This window comes from Sprattus sprattus (assembly GCF_963457725.1).
Source record: "Sprattus sprattus genome assembly, chromosome: 10".
In the NCBI taxonomy this organism is placed as follows: domain Eukaryota; kingdom Metazoa; phylum Chordata; class Actinopteri; order Clupeiformes; family Clupeidae; genus Sprattus; species Sprattus sprattus.
Genome location: NC_137908.1, coordinates 19,649,931 through 19,670,906, shown reverse-complemented (window position 1 = coordinate 19,670,906; position 20,976 = coordinate 19,649,931). Strand labels below are relative to the sequence as shown.

At 43.6% G+C, this 20,976-nt stretch overlaps 1 protein-coding gene across 1 annotated transcript in view; it reads right to left on the bottom strand.

Annotated features, from left to right (window-relative positions):
• The window catches only part of cacna1da (calcium channel, voltage-dependent, L type, alpha 1D subunit, a), a gene marked incomplete at its 3' end in the record, with an annotated part of 70,053 nt that overhangs the window by 10,800 nt on the left and 38,277 nt on the right, over positions 1 to 20,976 (bottom strand). The window contains exons 20-35 of the mRNA XM_080846590.1: positions 20,491 to 20,550; positions 18,677 to 18,783; positions 17,611 to 17,698; positions 17,311 to 17,418; positions 17,051 to 17,103; positions 16,565 to 16,711; positions 15,472 to 15,673; positions 15,028 to 15,186; positions 11,986 to 12,096; positions 10,792 to 10,875; positions 2,965 to 2,997; positions 1,757 to 1,885; positions 1,394 to 1,459; positions 1,166 to 1,257; positions 625 to 784; positions 160 to 287 (exon numbers count right to left, since the gene is read on the bottom strand). Of these exons, the coding sequence (XP_080702716.1) occupies positions 160 to 287; positions 625 to 784; positions 1,166 to 1,257; positions 1,394 to 1,459; positions 1,757 to 1,885; positions 2,965 to 2,997; positions 10,792 to 10,875; positions 11,986 to 12,096; positions 15,028 to 15,186; positions 15,472 to 15,673; positions 16,565 to 16,711; positions 17,051 to 17,103; positions 17,311 to 17,418; positions 17,611 to 17,698; positions 18,677 to 18,783; positions 20,491 to 20,550 (1,727 nt within the window). The remainder of the gene's footprint in view (positions 1 to 159; positions 288 to 624; positions 785 to 1,165; positions 1,258 to 1,393; positions 1,460 to 1,756; positions 1,886 to 2,964; positions 2,998 to 10,791; positions 10,876 to 11,985; positions 12,097 to 15,027; positions 15,187 to 15,471; positions 15,674 to 16,564; positions 16,712 to 17,050; positions 17,104 to 17,310; positions 17,419 to 17,610; positions 17,699 to 18,676; positions 18,784 to 20,490; positions 20,551 to 20,976) is intronic.

Sequence of the window (20,976 nt, the reverse complement as noted above, 5' to 3'; positions counted from 1 at the left end):
TATGTCCCTAACACACCAACACACCAACACACACACACACACACACACACACACACACACACACACACACACACACACACACACACACACACACACACACACACACACACACACACACACACACACACATCGGAAAAAGACAAGCATGGTAACACTCACTTAGCCTCTGGATCATATTCTGACCAAATCCTCTTAAACTCATCCAGATGATGTGGACCAAGAATAGACCAATCACGGGTAAGGTAGTCAAAGTTGTCCATGATGACAGCTACAAACAGGTTAATGATCTACAGTGTGGGGAACAGCAGACTTATCAGCATGTCTTACACAGGTCTTCAATTTGAGTTGGGACATTTATTAAGTCAGAATACATTTGGATTCCTGAATCCTCATTTTCAACCTAGTTATGTGTTTTTTGAGTTTAAGTTGTGAATTCATAAAAGCCTACCAAATGCCTGAAATTGTATTTGTCCCTGTCATGTGATGGGCAGATTTGTGTTCAACAGTTTGTTGAAGTTTCAAATTTTTCTCATTTATTTAAAATGTTCCATCATGATAATGTATATATTTTGTAGGTTTTACTGCCCAGCTAAAGTGTGTGTGCACTTGTGCATGTCTATGTACCAGGAAGGCGCAAAGCATGTAGAAGCTGATGAAATAGATGATGGCGAAGCCGCTTCCACAGGTGAACTCCTCTCCAGGGTTATAATCGGACTCTGGGTCACACAGCTTCCCTGAGTTACACGCCAACATGATCTCCTGCCAGGACTCACCCGTGGCACATCTGCACACACACACACACACACACACACACACAGGCACATACACATACACACAAAAACACAAACACACACACAGACACACGCGCATACACACAGTCGCAGAGTGATAAGCACATATGAAGCAGTTGTGCCCTCAGTCACTGCAACATGATACTCTGCAAAGTCTCACACACATAGGACTTTAGTGGGGGACAGACGATCCCAGGGTTATCAGAGCACATGTTTACAGGTACAGGAGCCATTGCTGCACTCTTCTCCTTTTCTTGCAGAAACAAATAGATAATCCAGGGTAGAGACACACCCACACCTGCACCATCCCTGCATGTGTGTACACACAAACAAATGCACACACACATATGCATATATACACCCAGGTGACGCACCTGAAGAGCAGGAGTACTGCCTGAAAAAAAGTTTGAAAGTTGTTGTTCCTGTTGATGTGTGTTCCATCCTGCATGGCTACCTTTCCAAACACCTGAAATAATCACACAGACACAAATGTTACACACACCCACATCAAGCAGATGTTTGTGTTTATATCTTATTTCGGTTGAATAGGAGCTGTGTGTGAGTATTGAACTTGTGTGGACAGACTGACCACCAGGGCTCACCTGCATCCCGATGACAGCATAGATGAAGAAGAGCATGGCAATCAGCATTGCAACCCATGGGAGAGCCTACAGAGAGACAGAGAGGATAAGTTACCAGGAACAACATATGGGAGAGCCTACAGAGAGACAGAGAGGATAAGTTACCAGGAACAACATATGGGAGAGCCTACAGAGAGACAGAGAGGATAAGTTACCAGGAACAATAAAGGAGTAACCAATAAGCAGATGCTCAATGACATGCAGAGACAAGCAAAGACAGACAAAAATAAATCCTGTACATGTGTGTGTGTGTGAGTGTGTGTGTGAGATTGTGTTTGTGTGTGAATTAGAGAGCGAGAGAGATAGAGAGGATGCGTTGCCCACCTGGAAGGACTTGATGAAGGTCCAGAGCAAGGTGCGGATGCCTTCCCCTCTGGCCAGCAGCTTGACCAGCCGCATGACTCGGAACAGGCGGAAGAAGGTGATGGAGATGCGCGCGCTGTCCTCCGTGTTCTGGAGGGGGAAGGAGGAGAAGGCATCAGCCACCAAGAGCAGACAGCAGAGCAGAGAGCAACCACAGGGCATCTAGTTGGGCTTCACCATTCCATCCAGCAGAGGGCACCACACTGCATTCTAACTGCATGTGGTTCCTGCTTTATATGACTTAGCTGATTAAAACCCTGCTTTTCTCTGGGTCAAAAAATACATGTTTTTGACCATTAGACTAAAGGTGAAGGTCTGGTATTGAGCAGACACTTCTATCCAAAGCAACTTCAATAGGCATCCTGCAGTGGCCAGGAATCAAACCCGGTGGCGGACGCTTGGAGGGCGGTCACGCTCACCACAGTACCATGAACACCATACACTGTATGGGATATATGTAGACTATATGGGGGAGTCAAAGCACCACCAGAAGCCCTGTTATGCCCACAGCAACGGCCTATCAGAGAGAAGGAAAGGGTGGCAGGAATGCATGCTGGGTAAGAAAAATCCCGGCCATACTTGACTGGGTCGGCTCAGAATGGCTCGGTGCAAGCATGGCTCCAGCGGCCCAGAGTCACTCCATGCGCAGTCACAGTGGGACACACCATCACGAACCCCCCTACCCATCCCCAACTACCCCTCTTTCCCAGGGGGAGGGTGGTTAGCTACAGGTCAGAGGTCACAGAGGTCATGACCCCTGGAGCGGACCATGCAACAGTGTCAGCCCTGCAAACGTCACGAGAGGGGGGCGCCCTGCGGGGCCTGGCGCTGCGCCACGTTTGGGTGACACTTTCCCGCAGCAAACAAAACCCAAGAAAGACAGAGGAACAAAACCCAAGAAAAAAAACCTGAAGAGTGAAAACTCTGGGCAAACCAAACAACCAACAAACAAACAAACAAATGGATGAAGTCAAAACAAACCAACACACCCCTTCAAAATAAAACTTAACCAAAACTAGAAGCCTATACGCAAAAACAGGAAACCTTAACACTTTAGGGATATACAGTATGTGATAATTAAATCAGACAATTAAAAAAAGAAAACAACAGAAACAACATGGATAAAGGCGGGCTGAGCCCAGGAAGCGGTGGGGCAGCGAAGATCTTACCCCAGACTCATCCACCACGGGTGCCTCCGTGGGCTTTAAAATTCAGAGAGCTGCATTAATGACTCGCACAGCCTTAGCAACACCTTAGCACAGAGCTACCAGATACTTCTTCCACCACCCACAAACAGCACAGACACCATCACCAGATTCCCATTCAACCAAACCTGAACCACAATGTCGGCACACCACTAACAGACTCACTGCACTGCACAGCAACTTATCTCAGGACACACAGACACCCTATCACGGTAGAAACATACACCACAGAGAAGCAACCTCCCTTACTGGAGGACAGTACAGAACACAGAATTAGAATCCCCTCAGTCTGCTCATAATGACTACCACTTTACCCTGGGTCTGTCACATCACATTCAACAATGCAGTGCACTCACAGAACAGAGATGATTACATAACACACACACGCACACAGACACACACCAGGCAAGCACAGATACGCCAGCGTGCACACACACACACGCGCCCTCCCCCACCCACACATACACACAAGGCAGTTGAGGCTAACCCTGGTGGTTACATAAAGAATTGCAGTCCAGCACTAAATGACGCACAGCACAGAAACAGGCTCACAGAACAGGACATTTATCATTATGCAACACAAAATTACTGGCACAGTAAAAGACCTCTGGTGTCACACATGGTCACAGAGACACACCAGTCTGTCTCTACAGCACAACTCTTAATGCAGGCAGACCATGCGAACACACTCTCTGAGCAACAAGACATTGAGCTTCACACATACAGGGGGAGTAGAATCCCCAATCATCAAGGATTTTAGATTATTCCTCTAGAATTCAACACCAGCACTGCCTAGTTGGATTCCCTGCATTGCAAACAGTGGCCTACTCTGCTCCACAGTTCCGGGCCAGATTTGACCCACAGCTGGTCCAGATGTGCTCTAGTTTAGAAGAGCAGATGTGACAGCCTGTTGTTCTTTGGTCCTACAGACACTGACTGCTGAGCACAGCAATGCTGCAATGCCTGGTGAAAGTGTTGTGGAAATCCTTCAACTACCCTCATTTTAATAAGGTGGGGATTTGAGAGAGAACACACAGTCCCCAGAATCCAATTTAGGTGAAAACTCATCCTCCCATAGCTGTTGCACTAAATGATTAATACGAGTACTTATATCCTACAAAAGCAAATGTATGAAGGCCAAAAATAAACTACTGCACCAAAAACTAATGAATATTGTTAACCTTTAGGGAAAAAAGAAAATATTCGGAGGATATATACTAATTCACACTCGCAATACCCTAAGTAGCTCCAGCCTGAGCTTTGGTGCTATGTCCTACTAATGCAGAGGAAGCATTCCTCTGACATTTTAAAATAGGTCTCTACGAGGCTGCATCCTGAACAGAAAAGTGTGCTCACCTCTGTGTGTTAACCTTTCCCAAGTTTGTTTATTTTTAGTCCACGTATCACAGTACTGCTCTAACACATGTACACAAGATTAATTAGGTCCTAAGTAAGATCCATTGTTTGGCATCACAAAAGACATCTCTGAAGACTTGGTCTATTTATGCAGAACAGGACATTGTAAAATATGGGGCCTTTGGGGTGTTTGTTCCTTTATGAGTGGTCGTGTGCATGGGTGTGTGTGTGTGTGTGTGTGTGTGTGTGTGTGTGTGTGTGTGTGTGTGTGTGAGAGTGGTCGTGTGCATGAGTGTGTATTGTGTATTGTACAGTACCAAACTAAAGCCTCAGTCTCAGAATCACCAAGCCCTCTGTTCACTAATGCTAACACAATCACACTATTTTACCTACACACTCCAACTCAAACAGTCTCACACCCCATATCATACATCCTTACGCTCCTACACACATATCCACACCAACACATTCACACACACACTCTAACACAGTCCAAATCATTCAGTATCATACTCACACACAGGAAACACTCAGAGCAGAAGCAATGTACCGTCACAGAGAGGGGAGTTTAATCAGCGAAACCCCACTGACCTGGGGTCAGGGAGAAGGCTGAGCAGCAACACAGACGGGGGGGGGGGGGGGGGGGGCACTAGCAGCACCATAGACTCCAGACAGACATGGCCTTTTACATGCACAGACACATGGAGCAGCATGGATACGGTTGAGAATGATATCCACATATCCTCATAATATCTCATTTGTTCACACAGGCTTATTGACATGATGTCGGCGACACGATGAGCTGCCTGACTGTACATTTATGGGAGGAAGAGGATTGGAGACCTTCAAATAAACTGCAGTGATGAGCAAACCCCTCCTGGTCATAGCATTGGATGAAGCTCATGCTCTCAGCACTGTCATGTTGCAGGCAAGCTCAACACACACATATTAATGTATGCATGCAAAAAGCAGTCACTCGCTCACGCACACAGACAAACTTACAAACCAACTGAAGAAGCAGCAGTCAAAGACATGAGAGAATCATCACAGTCTTTGTTTAGCATTGCAGCAAATCATGCAGATCAACAGCACCCTTCAAAAGAGCCACCACTAGAGGGCGCTCTCACACAGACCGGTGCAGAGCGCGACAGAGGGGAGGTGAAGAGTAAAGGGGTAAAGACAGACACAGAGTGTCTAAGAAAGAAAAAAGAGACAACATATCGTAAGTAAAAGAGGACAGAAAAGGGGTAGCGATTGAAAGAGAGAGATATAAATTGAGATAAAGAAAGTGTGATCAAGAGAGCATCTGGTCATGCAGCCTGGTTGAAGTTTACACACCTTCTCTACCCATGATCTCCTCTCTGAGATTTAAGAGCTTTAAAGAGCTGACGACAGGAAGACAGAACAGAACACACACGGTCACTCACAGAGGCAGCATACACAGACACACACACCAGCTGCAACACTGAGCAGCCATCTGCATGGTCCAATACCACTGGTGATCTCCTCAACTGGCCTGCAGGGGACAGCGGAGAACAAGTCTCCTTACAAAGCTCCAAGCCTCATTTCAATCTTTGACTGAAATCTAAGTGGTTATTTTGTTTAAGGTGAAACATAAGACCCACACAGCTCACAACTCAAAGTTTAGTGACTGATTTACCCCCCCCCCCCCCCCCCCCATGCTATGCTGACATGTAAAGAGATGCGTCCACAGTAGGCAGTTTACCATTGTCTTCAAGGTGCTGCACAACTGTTTTAAAAATTGCACCTGGTCAAACTACAATGGAATCGATCCAAATAAACTCAAGTTTGCTATCGCAATGATCAATTCAGTCTGTAAGTTTGAAGTTGGACTGGACTGCGGAGTGTATAGTCTTTGACCTTGAAGAAGTCTGATCAATTAATCTTATGATTGGACACCTTCTCAACCTGACAGCTTTGGATCAGGAACTGCCTTACAACTAATAACTTGAAAAGGGGCTCAATACGCTAGCTGTACACTGTGAGCTCCACGGCCATTCTGTCTGGAGGTGGAACAGAAAAGAGATATGGAGAGAGAGGAGGGTCAAACTTCACAGAGACTCTACTGGATGAGACTGACCGGAGCATGGAGCGGGTGGCCAAGCGCCATCTGTAAGGAGGGGGTATGAGGTGATTGTTAGGACGTGAAATGGTGACTACATTTCCCAACATGCTATGAAAGACAGAGTAGGGACAGGAAAGACAGCAGCAACATGCCCTTTGATGGGACAGCTGTGTGGCAAACAGATTCATTCTCTACTAGGTCAGACACAATGAAACAAAATGGCCGCCATGTCTGAGCTAGAGAGTGTAGATCTACAACAGCATCACAGCAACAGACACAAGCAGTGAGGAGATGGGCCTCAGAAGGAGTTGATGGACATTTCCAGGGTGCCTAGGGAGGACGATATATTAAAAAATACCTAAAATATATATATTGATGCAGTGTAACGCGAGAACAGTCTATAGTGCAAACAACAATAAAATCAGAAACGGACAATTACTGTCAACACACGCACTGGCGGGACAACAGAGATGACATGATGATACATTAGAGAAGGATCATGGTATTGTACATGACCTTCTCCATATCAATCTTAAAAATATTACAACTGAGAATGCATCTAGAGAAGCTACTGTTGTTAGGATAGAGGGCAACTCCTAGGCTGAGAGGAACTAATAACTCAAAACTAATAAGGTCAAATCAAATAGTAAAAGATGCATTTGAGCACATTATGTTAAGAATGGGGAAGGCTTTTGTTTTGCTGTAGCAAGTGTTTAAAGTGAATGGTTGGATTGTTTGACATCTGCTGTGACCAAATCGGTAAGCTTGATGTATTTAAGTTGCTGCCGACTGAGCTGCCTGGTGAAGAATTCGGAGGGCGAAAAGAAAGCACTCTTTAGATCAGTCAGTTAAGCCAACTGCAGTGCAGACAAAGTCTTGTAGTAACTACACAAACAAACAGCTGGCTAGCGCTTGCAATGCACACCTGGGGCCGTATTCACAAAGAATCTTAGGGCTAAAAGTAGCTCATAAGTGGCGAATTTAGGAGAAACTCCTAAAAATAATGGGCGTGTCAGTCTTAAATGTAGGACTCCTAATTTTTTTTACTAAGAGCAATTCACAAAATATTTTATCCCTAAAAGTAGCACCTAAGTCTAGGACAGCTTAAAACTCCTCATGAGGACTCCTAAGTCACTAAGACCTATTCACAAAAAATCGTAAGATGGCTGCAGCCGACTTGGAATTGATAAAAGACATTGCTTAAACCGTGAAGGTATTAATATTGTCGTAGAATTAGCGCGGGATGCAATGACGCCTTTAAACAACGATGTGTCCCGAAGTGAAATGTTTGGAAACATAAAGATAGGCTATTTGGCTTCGCGGAAAACGCAAATGACGACACTGGGGATCATCATTCAGCCGTTTAATTCATCAAACTATCAACGCACTGTAGACCCCACATCATCCAACAGTTGGATGTACCGATGACTTGTGCATTTCAACGGAGAGCGGTCTGCAGCAGGTTTTTGAGAACTTACCAGCTGGATGCCGCTGGGGTGACAGTGGCTATTGGTCCTGGGACCAGTAGGCTTTCGCTTAGGCTATACGTTTCGCTTTGATCAATTAAGATTGGAGGGCTTAAAGGGCCGCATGTGCTGATATTTGAAGTGGTCAAGGGCTGGAAATATAATAGCCTTACAGTTTGCTGGGTGCTTTAATTATTACTGCCTTGATTACATGCAATTGCCATATTTTACATTGATCGCTTTATATTTCTCTTAACGTGCAAAGTGTCATTCCCGTTGGATGCACAAACTTGTCATCATGCGTGTGCATTCTGCTAACTGCACTGTCCATAACTATTTAATATGACTTAATTTGAAGCCTAGGTTATTCTCTTATTTTCAGTCGATATAGTGGGATTGTTAGAGAGACGTCACAAATGAGTTTTTAATGAGAGAGCCTGTCAACAACCAATCACCGTCCTCACCCCTTCTAAACTCGTGCATGAGAAGCGACGTCATCCATAGCAACGGAGTTTTTATCTTAAGCTTAGGAGTTGGTATTATCCTTAGTATAAGTAGGTCTCAGAGCCGTTGTGAATCACTTTTAAGAAATTACTCCTACGTAAAAGGTTTTAGCGCGAGTTAGGAGCACTCCTAGTGGTAAGATAAAAGGCTTTGTGAATACGGCCCCTGGTCTTTCTGTTAGCTATTTAAGATAGTGCATGCTTTAGCAGCTGCCAAAACAGCCTAGTGTACTGTGCAGTACAAAGTGTATATATAGCTCACTGTGTATAATGATTTATTTTCACGAAGAAAAACACATTTTTTTGTCCTCAAATAGCACCCTGGACATCTCACAAGGCCTTCACAACTAACTTTCCACACAAGTGGTGCTAGTTATAGAAGGCTAATTAGCTTAATGAAATAAATCACACATAAGAGGACTGAATGGAAAATACATACACATACATACATACATATATACACACACACACACATAGATTGGACACAGCCACACATACATGTATACTGACAAACATACATTTATATTGAGTATGGTATACACTCACAGACACATACACTGACAAACACAACTATGTATAAACAGTGATACTGTACAAACACATACAACCTCAGTTGCACAGACAGTATGCAGTGGAGGTAAGGACCAGACGGACAAACACGATACACAAACAGCGACATACACAGGAAACTCCAGAGAAACAGCACTGCAGCTCTGGGAGCTGACAGAGCAGGAAGCCATGTGGACACTGCTCAACTCTACGCTGAAGCCCTGCTAGTAAACACTACTCTCTCCATTAGATTAGCGAGATTAGGCTTCAGACTGGGACTACCATGCTCTCTATAGCAGCCACTGGATTACACAGATGCTCTTCTCTTTGGCGGAGGGGATCAAACACCTGTTGATAATCCCCTTGTGATCTGTGAAATGGTTTGTGTGTATGTGTTTGCATGTGACTGCAAAAACCAGTGTACATGTGTGTAGGCATGTGCATGTGTGTGTATTCTTCTAGCATCCTTGCATGTTAGTTAGGACTTTTAGCATGTAGACAATGGCAGCAAAAGCATGCAGGGGACTCTCACAAGGCTAACACCTCACTAATCATTGTTATCCTGTCTTAGGAAACAGCCGAACAATTAGCTGATAGGGCTTTATGGGCTCAAACCTGAGGAACCCTAAGCTTTACAAAAGCAGAGAGAGAGACAGACAGAATTTAAAACCACTTTTACAAATGACTGAGACAATAAAACATCAGATGACAGTAAACTTCAGAGGGAAGGGTCGACAGGCAAAGTCATTATGAAGCAGATTTACGAGCAGAGAGGAGATTTGAGTATATATATATATATTTTTTTTTGTTGCCATACTTGCCTCTACAAGTTTCTATGGAAACAGAACAGAATGAATAAGAACAAGGGTTAGACAACCAAACTTATCCTGGGGTTACCATGGAAACGTGTCATTATCTTCTCGAGGAGTTGAGTCGTCATCAACATATACCCATGCACAGTGGACACAGGTGAAAACACTATACAGACGAAGGGGTTCATTCTATGGTAGATGTGTATTCTATGGTAGATGTGTATGTGTGTTTTGACTTATGTCCATTTAACTGTGTAAGTGAGTGTACTAGTACCTGGGTTGGAGAGAGTCACTGGCAAACATAATCTCAATACAGAAGTTAATGGAATGAAGCCTTGCAAAAGACCATTTATGCCCAGTTATATTTTTTATGAGTTGAAAACCTTGTTTGGTCATAACTTTTTCCAGATTGAAGGTAAATATAGAAAGTAAACATCTTTTAGTTTGAGAACATAAGACACGATACCAGTCAAAAATGATATAAAGGGAAAATGCCCTCCTGAAGCCCATAACTGCTGCCTGGATATGACAGCACAATAAGGTAGGATTCAGTTTAGTATTTCAGAAAAAGTTTAAAAACAAACTTTTAGTTGTCATCACTGTTAAAGCTACAGAGAATACTCCACTCATGCCATACTGGCAGTGCTATGCAAGCATAACAGAATGAGATCTTTTAATGGGAAATATTGCATTGCATATTTCACACGCACATTTATGAAGCAATTATGAATGGCGGCATATCGCCAGCTTTAAATGTGAGAAGGTATCCAATTGATTTTCCCACCCTGCATTTTATGGTTCTGTGTATCTAAACTGGCACTGCCAAAATGAATTCCATCTCAGGATAGGCGTTGGTCTCCACTACATGTTTTTATGACCCCGCACCAAAACACTTCCTTGTTTTAGTAAGTACCACTGACGCCTTTCCCCTAGTGGACTGCAACAGAGAAGTGTGTTCAAAGGGCACATGGTCTTTTTGCATGGTTTCCATTCCCATATGCAGAGAAAGAGATACTTACATTGACTTCAGTGATAGCAATATCAACGACGCTACCCACTACAATTAAGGCATCAAACGTGTTCCACGCATCAGTGAAATAGTGCTGTGGATGACAGACACACACCAACCAAAGGACAAATGGAAGAGAGGAAATAGGGGAACGAGAGAGAGAGAGAGAGAGAGAGAGAGAGAGAGAGAGAGAGAGAAAGAGAGATAGAAAGGAGAAAATTGAAAGAATAAAAATGATAGGAGAGGGGTAAGAAAGGTTGACAAGACAAGGGGGAAAAAATAGAAGAGAGTTAAGATCTGAGGAATAAAAAGCAGAGTCTGAGGAGGTAAAGTGAATGGACAGATGAGAACCAGCAACATGCCCAGGAGAGAAAAGGGAGGACTAGAATGCTCCCCTGAAGAGGTCATGTGGTCTGCCGGCTGCAGACCAGAGGAGGGACAGGGTGTTGTGGCATACTTACATCGATCTCACTTAGAACTATGTCTACTATGCTCCCCATCACAACTAGGGCGTCAAAGACGTTCCAAGCGTCCCCAAAATACCCCTTTTGGAAGCATTGGGGGTATGATGGTGGGGGTTTTTGGGGGAGGGGGGAGGGGCAACACAAAATTGCAGTATTTTTAATTTTACTATAAAACTAATAAATACATTTAATTAATTGCCAATTACTTTTAACAAAATAAAAATGCAAATGTGTGAGAGACGAATTTAAAATCTAGCCTCAGTCAGCATGCATACAATCAATTTTTAGAGAGAGAGCGCTGGTGTTAAGAATAGAAGTCACATGGCAGGCTCTAGCTAGTGCACCACACACAGGGTCTTACTGGGTCCCGTTTCTTCCTCTCAACACACAGCTGTGGGGGCGTGGAGGAGTGGGGGGGTGGGAGGAAGGAGGGGCAGCGTTCATTACATCATTTCATCAGGACACAACACTTCAACAGAGGACAATGGTATGCCTACAGTGTGATTACCACAACCTACTTATAATCATCAAGAGAGAGTGTATGTGTGTGTGAGAGAGAAAGAGAGACAGACAGACAGACAGACAGACAGAGAGAGAGAGACAGAGACAGAGACACCTGAGAGAGAAAGAAACAGAGCAAGAGAGAGAGAGAGAGAGAGAGAGAGAGAGAGTGAGGGAGTTTTAGCTTCTTTGAGGTTTATGTGTGTGTGTCATAGACTAAAGAGTGAATTGGAAAGTACCCTGGGTTTGAAGGCAATTAGTTTGAGAACCATCTCCACCGTGAACACAGTCGTAAAGACCATGTTGAGGATGTCCATCACATAGTTGAAGAGCGGAGACTGGCCGTAGTGCTGAAGAGAGGGGAAAGGAGGAAGATGAAGGAATGAGGCGACTACTGTGTAAGAAAAGCATAATTAACACAGTAGTTGTGATGTTTCCCTCCTCTAACTACCACAATTGTTCTGCATGCATGGTGTTTTCACGCTTGTGTTTGGCCTATTGTGGGTAAATAAAATCCCTGACAATTAAGATAGTGAGTTTGAATGGTTTGGAAAATTCTGTTTAGGTTTTGTATTTCAGGAGTATTCCTTCCATATAAAGTTCTCGGGGGGTGATGCACTGAGGGCTTCATTTACAAACAGAATTGCACCCACTTCAGGGGTGATTTCTGTGCGAAATGTGGGTAAAGACATGGAACCATATTTACAAAGGTGGCGAACTTGTGTCAAAACGCAGATTGCCTGCTGCTGGGAGGGTATAAGGGAAAGTGGGTGTCCGTCGCAAAGAGATGGGAGAAAATGCGTAAAGTGCGCCTAATTATGATTCCGTGGTATTTACTAAAACTGCCTGACGAGAGCTCATCTCTAATTTGCGAGAGAATTCACCGCGTCATAAAAGTCTGTTCCATTTGTAACGAAGCAAGAGGTGTTTTAATTGCTAAAAGAAAACTATGTGTGTGCGAGAAATTTGACTAAAAAACAAACATCAGAAATGTTATTTGTTTAAATGTTTATATTTGATATATCATTTAATATAGACATATAAAACATTGTCCCACCAGCTAGCTGTTCGGCCAGGTCTTACACAGAATTGCCTCTCCATGTAGGGTTTAAACCGTATTCTTTGCCTTTTCCACCCATTGTTCAAGCACACTGAGTACAGTGCTCGCCTTCTGCATAGGTGTAACACGTATCTATTCAGGAAAAGTACTTGTACCTGAAGTACACTAACTAAACTAACTACATTGTAGAAACCCTCCAAGTTTATTTTGACGTTATAGCCTCTTGAGTGCAAGCTACCCCCAGTGCCATGGCAACCGAACGTCCCTGTCCAAAATAAACGCATATTCACAAAGTGTGACCCCTTCCTAACATTAGATGGGAGTAACGCGTTTACGTAGGAGTAACGTGTATCTATTCAGGAAAAGTACTTGTACCTGAAGTACACTAACTAAACTAAATAAATTGTAGAACCCTTCCAAGTTTATTTTGACGTTATAGCCTCTCGAGTGCAAGCTAAGACACTTCACAAAGAGTGTCCCCTTCCTAACATTATATGGAATGTTGGAGAAGTAACGCTGGCATCACGAGGTAAAAAGGATGAAATGACAATCACAGATTTTAAGGCACCTGCACTAAACAGAATGAAAAGGCACCTATACGGTCCTGTTCAACCCTTAAAAGGCAAAGATGAACCACAATGTGCATGCAGTTATGCATGTACTGAAGTAATGCAGTAACAACGCAGAGTTTTCAAATGTATTCACCTAGGGAAGCTTTTTTGAAAAGCATCGTTTTCAGTGTCGGAATAAGCGTTTTAGTTTGGACGGAAAGGCTAAACGGAGAAATATTTATGCGTTTCTATATTTAGTGTGGACAGGGACTAAGTTTCGCTGTAACCCCATGAACCAAAATCTCGAATTCTAATTCTAACTCATCATATATGGTGGCAGGAACACGCAGGCTCATTCTCCCCTATTTTAGCGGCTAATAACACTAGAGGGTGGAGTAAGGCGCTGATTACAGGACGAGGTTCTTGTTCGCAGTTGAGAAGAATTTAAGAAGGAATTTCTTCTGAACTCCCCTCCGGTGGATTTAGGAAAACATTTGCCATTCATGAAAGTTTTCTCATCTGGGATTTCTTCTAAACTTCAGAAGACTTGCAGAGTTTTCTGAAATGCGTTTCCTTAAAAAACTGGGCCATCTTGTGTTTTTTTGAGGAATCGCATCTAAGAAAACTCTCCGTGTTAAAAGTGTTAAGGGCTGAATTTGTGAGAAATCGTTGGTGATTGCATTCACATCAACTCTACAGACATTCTTGGATTAAAATAATTATAATAATAATAAATACGACAATATTTGTATCATTAACAATTATGTTTCACATTTATAGTCATGATTCTACAAGCATCTTAATGTCATAAGATAAATAAAAGGACTACACCAGGATGCTGCGCTAGTCTAGTGAGCAACGTTTGGCACTGCTGTCTGTGCAAGTACGGCAATCCAGACTATTCTCATTTGATGTGTTGCATCTGAACGCGTTCATTGAACGAAAGTTTATGAACTCGTTCATAATTTTGGTAAACGTGAACTCAACGTACTGTATTACTGCCTTATGAACGATACTGTGAACGTGTTCATTCTGGTGTCTGTGAACGGCACGTTCACTCTTTTTAATTTCGTTCAAGAAGGTGCCAGATTTTTAGAGACTTCCAGGCGAAAAACACACCATTAACAGTCCTGTATCCATTGTTGCATAACCAGTCAATTGCTGCGTGTGCTTTCTTCTACTGTCTATGCCTGGCAAGAGTGAGAGCGCTGAATTGCGTAGAGGCCGAAAGTGGTATTGCAGACAGATAGAGCTTTAGAAAAATGACTGAGTTGCTTTCGAATGGACTTGGTCGATTCCGACTGCACCGATACTGCTGTTGTGTGCGTTTATAAGGAGCTTGCAGGGGGTGTATGTATGCAAATTAAGGTTCACGAGAACGCGCATCAAGTTAAGAAAGCTCTTCCGGGGGAGCACAGCTGAGAAGACTTCTGCTGCTTATGAACACATTTTCAAGCGTTCATGAATTTGGGGGGTGTCTTTTTCTTACGTTGTTTTTCCGAAGCCCGTAAGAAACATTTCAGAAGAAACTTGAGAAAATGTTCGAGAATGAGGCCCATTGTGCGCCATATGCGATTTGGCAAAGGCGCTGAATATGCTGCGCTGGCAAATGTTAGTAAATGAGGCCCAGAGTGTGTGGTGTATGACCTAGTGTGAGGCGCAGCACTCACCTGCACTGCCAGACACAGCGTGTTGAGCATGATGAGCACAAACATGATGTACTCAAAGCCGGTGGAATTCACCACGTACCAGAACTTATACTGGTACGGGTTCTTGGGGATGTACCTCCGGAGAGGCCGCGCCTTCAGGGCGTACTCCACACACTGACGCTAGAGAGACAAATACAACACAGACATTTATTTACTCAAACACAGACATTTAATCTATATATTTACTCAAGCATGCATCTGCACACCTACAGACAGTTCACCATTACAGATAAACATTTACTCAAATATATTGATGCACTCTAGGGCAGCCGGCCATGCATTAATAATCACACCTAAAGACAGTCACACACACTAAAAGAACCACATGCAATATACGCAGTTACACAGACACCAAGTGCACACACACACACACACACACACACACACACACACACACTTTCTAACCTGGTTCTTGTCCAGTTCACAGTTCTTATACTCCTTTTCTCCCTGCTCCTGAAAGGTGACGATGACGAAACCCACAAAGATGTTCATCATGAAGAAGGCGATGATGATGATGTAGATGATGAAGAAGATGGAGATTTCCACACGGTAGTTGTAGATGGGTCCAAGGTTCTCCCTGTTAGAGTCAATGGCTTTATACAGCAGCCTGGAAAACAGAGGGACAAGAGAAAATTAATAATTTAATGAATTCAATAAAACCTGTATAAACATGTACAACAACAAAGAAATATTTAATTAAAACAAAGCAATATTTGTACCACAAGGCCCTTATTACAGTAATAACACAAAAAGTGCTACTCAGTGTTACTAATCTTATTAATCAAAATGTAACAATCACAAATGGTCCAATGTGCCACAGTGAGCATTCTCTTTGTGTCATCCTCATGTACCACAACTCGGTCCTCAGGACGGTCACTTTCCTTCCTGGCCTGGAGTCAGATTGCAGTAATGGGGCAGTGGAGGGAGCATTACTGTGATTAGAGCCACAGATTTGATGTCCAACCCCAACTCCACTCCACTCCACTGCACTCCACCTCGGCCCCCTCACCAGCTGACTACATTCCAACTGGGGCTGTCTGGCTCTCTGCTCTTTGCTCTCTGCTCTCTCACTGATCCAGCTCCCCCTGGTGAACTCAAAGAAACTAACAGGAGCTAACTAACTAGCAATCAAACCCATTCCCCTACAGTGATTTCAAGGACCCAGGAGACAGGCCTGTTGAGGGCAGCGTACTGCTTGGGGATGAGCCAATTAAAGTGAAGGACATGTGTGGCCGTGTCTGGTAAATAAGTGAAGGAAGCTCCCAAATTTGCAGTTTGGTTATGGTTGTACAACAGTACATTACACACATAACTTCAACACAACCCTAACTGAATTAATCATTTCCAACTCCCACTCATTGAATTACATGTGTGGGTAAATACATGAACCATTTTGTTAGTAGCTTCCCTTACTGGGTCCTATTTTTTTTATTCCTCCTCTCATTGCTAAGCCGAGGTGTGTGATGGTGTGAATGGTGAGCAGAGAAGTGTGTCTTACGCTGGCCAGCCCTCAAAGGTGGAGACCGTGAACAGAGCCATCATGGCCATGAGCACATTGTCAAAGTTGAAGTCACTGTTGTGCCAATGTCTCCTCTCAATGCTGGGCAGGTTGACATTCCCATCCTTGTACATTATATAGGTTCCCCTGGGAATGAATGGAGAGATGGATCATGCAGAGTAGGCATGATAGGGTTACACAACACTATGAAAAGGTAGTTCCACATTACATTATAGGGTGTACAGCTAACAGAGTTTAGTTCTAAATATAAATGACAATGCAGGGCTTCATAGGCTATCAAGGGGCTTCATAAATAGCTTCCAAATGACAGAGGAAAGTTACCAAAACAATGTCCATCAACATAGAAGGTGGTGAATGCTGTGGGTTTCTCGGTGTGTGTGTGTGTGTGTGTGTGTGTGTGTGTGTGTGTGTGTGTGTGTGTGTGTGTGTGTGTGTGTATGCTGATGGATTATCAGCGTGACTGACTTGCACTCCTCAGGGCTGGACTTGGCCTCATCTGTGCATCGATAAAACTTCCCCTGTGGACAGGAAACAGTTCACCCAAAAAACACACACACACACACACACACACACACACACATGCACACACACACACACACAATGCCTTAAACCAAATGCTATCGCGATGACCTTGATCACAATACTAACGTTAAACAAAGTGTAAGTAATGACTATTTTTAGGCCTGGAACCAGACATAACCTCTGAAGAGAGTTAGAGAACTGACCTTGAAGAGCTGCACTCCTATGCAGGCGAACATGAACTGCAGCAGCGTGGTGACAATCATGATGTTGCCGATGGTCCTGATGGCCACAAACACACACTGCACCACGTGCTGCGAGAGGAGCGGGAACAGAGAGGGGAGGTGAACACAGCTCTAAAAAGCGCCCTTCCACTGCCTTTTCTTTTCATGTCATTATTTCCATTATTATGTGTGTCACACCATACTGCAGACATATGTGAGTGGAGAAATCTAAAAGGGATAGTGGGCAGGACGAAGAGTGAGGAGGAGGATGCCTTGGCACACCTTCAGACCCTTGGCTCTGTTGATGGCCCTGAGGGGACGCAGCACTCGCAGCACACGCAGGATCTTCACCACTGAGATGGCTGATGACCTGTGTGGGCAGACAACATCAGCTGTGAAACACACATAAACACACACATCCATCCTCCAACCACACATCAGCTGTAAACACACAGAAACACACACATCCATCCTCCAAACACACATCAGCAGTGAAACACAGAAACACACACATCCATCCTCCAAACACACATACAGTAACAGCATCCTTACTCTAACAATAGACAGGAGACCACACATGCTATTTTGAAATGAGCCTGAATGGGCCTCAGAGCCCAACTCCACTTCAGGATGGTAAGGTCTAGGGCAAGCTATTGTAATGGTGAATAACACAGCAAAGAACGTGGAGTCCCGTGAAAAAAGTGCGGATTTAAATACGCAAAAATTGTGAAGTCCCGGCAAATAACAAACGAAAAGACTTTCAACAAAGAAAAGAAATCTAAAATTAACCAAACAGTTATTCAATAGATAGATTAGACGGTTATTCAATAGACTCGTACCACTCCTCTCAGTAAAAATACAAAGAAAACCAGCCTCAGCTAGCTGTCCCAATGAGATCCCCTACAGTACCTGCTGTCATACTCAAATTGAAAGTGCAGGCAATAGAAGGATATATTCACTTTGTATGGAACGTGCGTGTGCTGGTCTGACAGTGTACAGTGCTTAAGCATAATCCAGAATGTAGCCAAGACTGTGGATTAAGAAGTTAGGCATAATGGTGGATGTGAACTATGCTGTTTTTTTCTGAAGGAGAAGTTCCATCACCACAGCCAGATGGGTTTACAAATGAATGTAGGATACATTTATTCCAATGACAGTGACTTGCCTTCCAAAATATCTATTCTGTAACAGGGGGCCCATGCTCAGACTTTTGCTTCGGTTACCCGAAACCCCTAGAAATGTCCCTCAAGATATATTGAATACATTGACAAATAAGAACACAATTCTACAAAAAGAGACAGCACAAATGGAATTCCCTTTCTTCAGAACAAGAAGAACGGGCACTTACTGGAGGAAAAAGGACACCAAGGACACCCCCACTACCAGCAGGTCCAGCAGGTTGAAGTAGTTGCGGCAAAAAGCCCCTTTGTGGAGGAATGCTCCGTATGTGGTCATCTGAGGAGTGGGTGGAGAGGGTTACTGCTCTCTTCACAAACACAAGGCTCAGACCAGCAACACATGAGCATCACATAACCCACACCCGCAAATTCTCTGGTACACACATACACACACACACACACACAAACACACACACACAGATCCACTCTTTTGGGCCACTCGAGTTTCGGGGTGGCGAGCATTTAACTGGGATGCTACGGCTAATGCTTATGCTATCAATCGCCAAACCCACACGGCTTTAGTCAACATGAATGTAGTAGTAAGTCATTCCTTTCTCAATACGCAAGAGGGTGCCCTGCAATAAAACATGCTATTTGTTGCTGAGCCAGGAAGCAGCCAGTATCAGGGGAAAGAGGTAGAGTAGGGGGAAGAGAGAGGAAAGGATAGAGAGGGAAAGAGAGAGCAAGAACCAGAACTACCTGAGAGAAGGAGCGAGAGAGAGAAAGAGAGAGAGAGAGAGCGCGAGAGAGAGAGAGAGGAGGCCAGTAAGAATTATAGAGCGATTGGAAAACCGAATACCCTTACTGACACATTCATGTGTGCCGCTCTGTAGTTTTCTCCAAGAAGCACATTCCGGCCTAGGAGTTCTTAACTAGCTGGGAAAGAGGAGGACGTCCTGACCTCCTCTCCTCCCTTACACTCTAAGCAGGCAGAGAAAAAAATCAGCCAGAAAAGGAAAAATAAGTCTCTCCAAATCATAAAAGTAAAGTAAAGGATTTTAATCTCCCAAGTGCATGTAAATCCAGAGGTCAGCAGAAACTCCAAATAGAGCCTGAGTTGTGCTGGGAGACATTTAGAAAAAGGCTCAGCCAGTGGTAAGAATTGGGGGGTTGTGCTGCCCCCTAAGGTTCTGGAAGACACACTACATTTATATGCACTGAGAGGTTTAGGGGAGAGCAGACTGCACCATGCTCCTGCAGGGACATGGCTGGTTGTGCCCCCTCTTTTATGGCTTTTTAATATCACACTGAGTCAGATGTGAGAGGGATGAATGGGGCTTTGGATGTGGCAGGCTTGACTTCTCTCCCTTCTGCAATGGGTATGTTGATCCCAAAAGGGTTTGCAAACCTAGACACAGTCAAAGCCATGTGTTTAAACTGCATACGTGTCACTTCACAAAGAGTTGCATCATTCTGCTTTGTTTGTTTTTACCCCCTAATAGAGAAAGAACAGGTGCTACTATAACCATTCACCAAACCTGGTTTTAATGATGGAAACCCCAACCCACTTTCTCTTTATACCAATTAAGAAACTGTAACTGGAAATGTTCTTAGAAATGTCTTGGAACAGCTTTTCCCTAACAATCAAGGCTTTCTAGCAACTCAAACAACTCTTGCAATTGATTTTTGTAATGGACTGTAGGGTTTATGATGTTCTGATCAGATGAGTTGAAATGCCCTTAAGCTTCACGTGTTTAAAAGAGGTGCCAGTTGTTTTGGAAGAAAAGTAGAGTAAAAGAAAAGCAAAATAATAATAGAAAAAAGGCGAATCAAGCCAGGTTGCATTGGTAGGTGACACACAGGGAGAGTAATGCAGCAAGGCTCTCTGTGTCCTTAAAGGGGTTACCTTCAACACGATCTCAAATGTAAACATACTAGTGAAGACATAATCAGCATAGCCTAGGACCTGGAAGGCAACCACATGGTGAACAGTGTTACTAACTGTTATTGCACAAAACACACAGACACGGAACATGCTATTTACCTTCAGTACGATCTCAATTGTAAAGATAGCCGTGAAAGCATAGTCACAGTAACCAAGTATCTGCAAAAAGCAATGTATATGTTTAACAGAGATTAAAGGCATTTGTTCATTTCTTCACAGATATGGGTGTGATTCTGCCAGGCTTAAATCTGAAGTGGGGGTTCATATGGTCTAGGCCTGGTGACCTACATAAGCCCAATGACCCACTGATGAGCAAAAACACAGACATGTATTTTATAGTGTTAACAATCCATCTATATCCAAACTCTGCACATTGTTCATACACTATCATTCCTTCAGGCTAATAGAAGCAAGACATTAAACGGTATGCTAATTACCTAGCAATCTGGTTTAGCATTCAGGTGGTATTGACACATTAATGGCATGCTAAAGCCACACTACCACCACAAATTAGAGCTCTTGTAAGATTTCATGACAGTTGAAAATTAGCTCCCCTAGGATTATGATAATAGTTTTCTTTGTTTT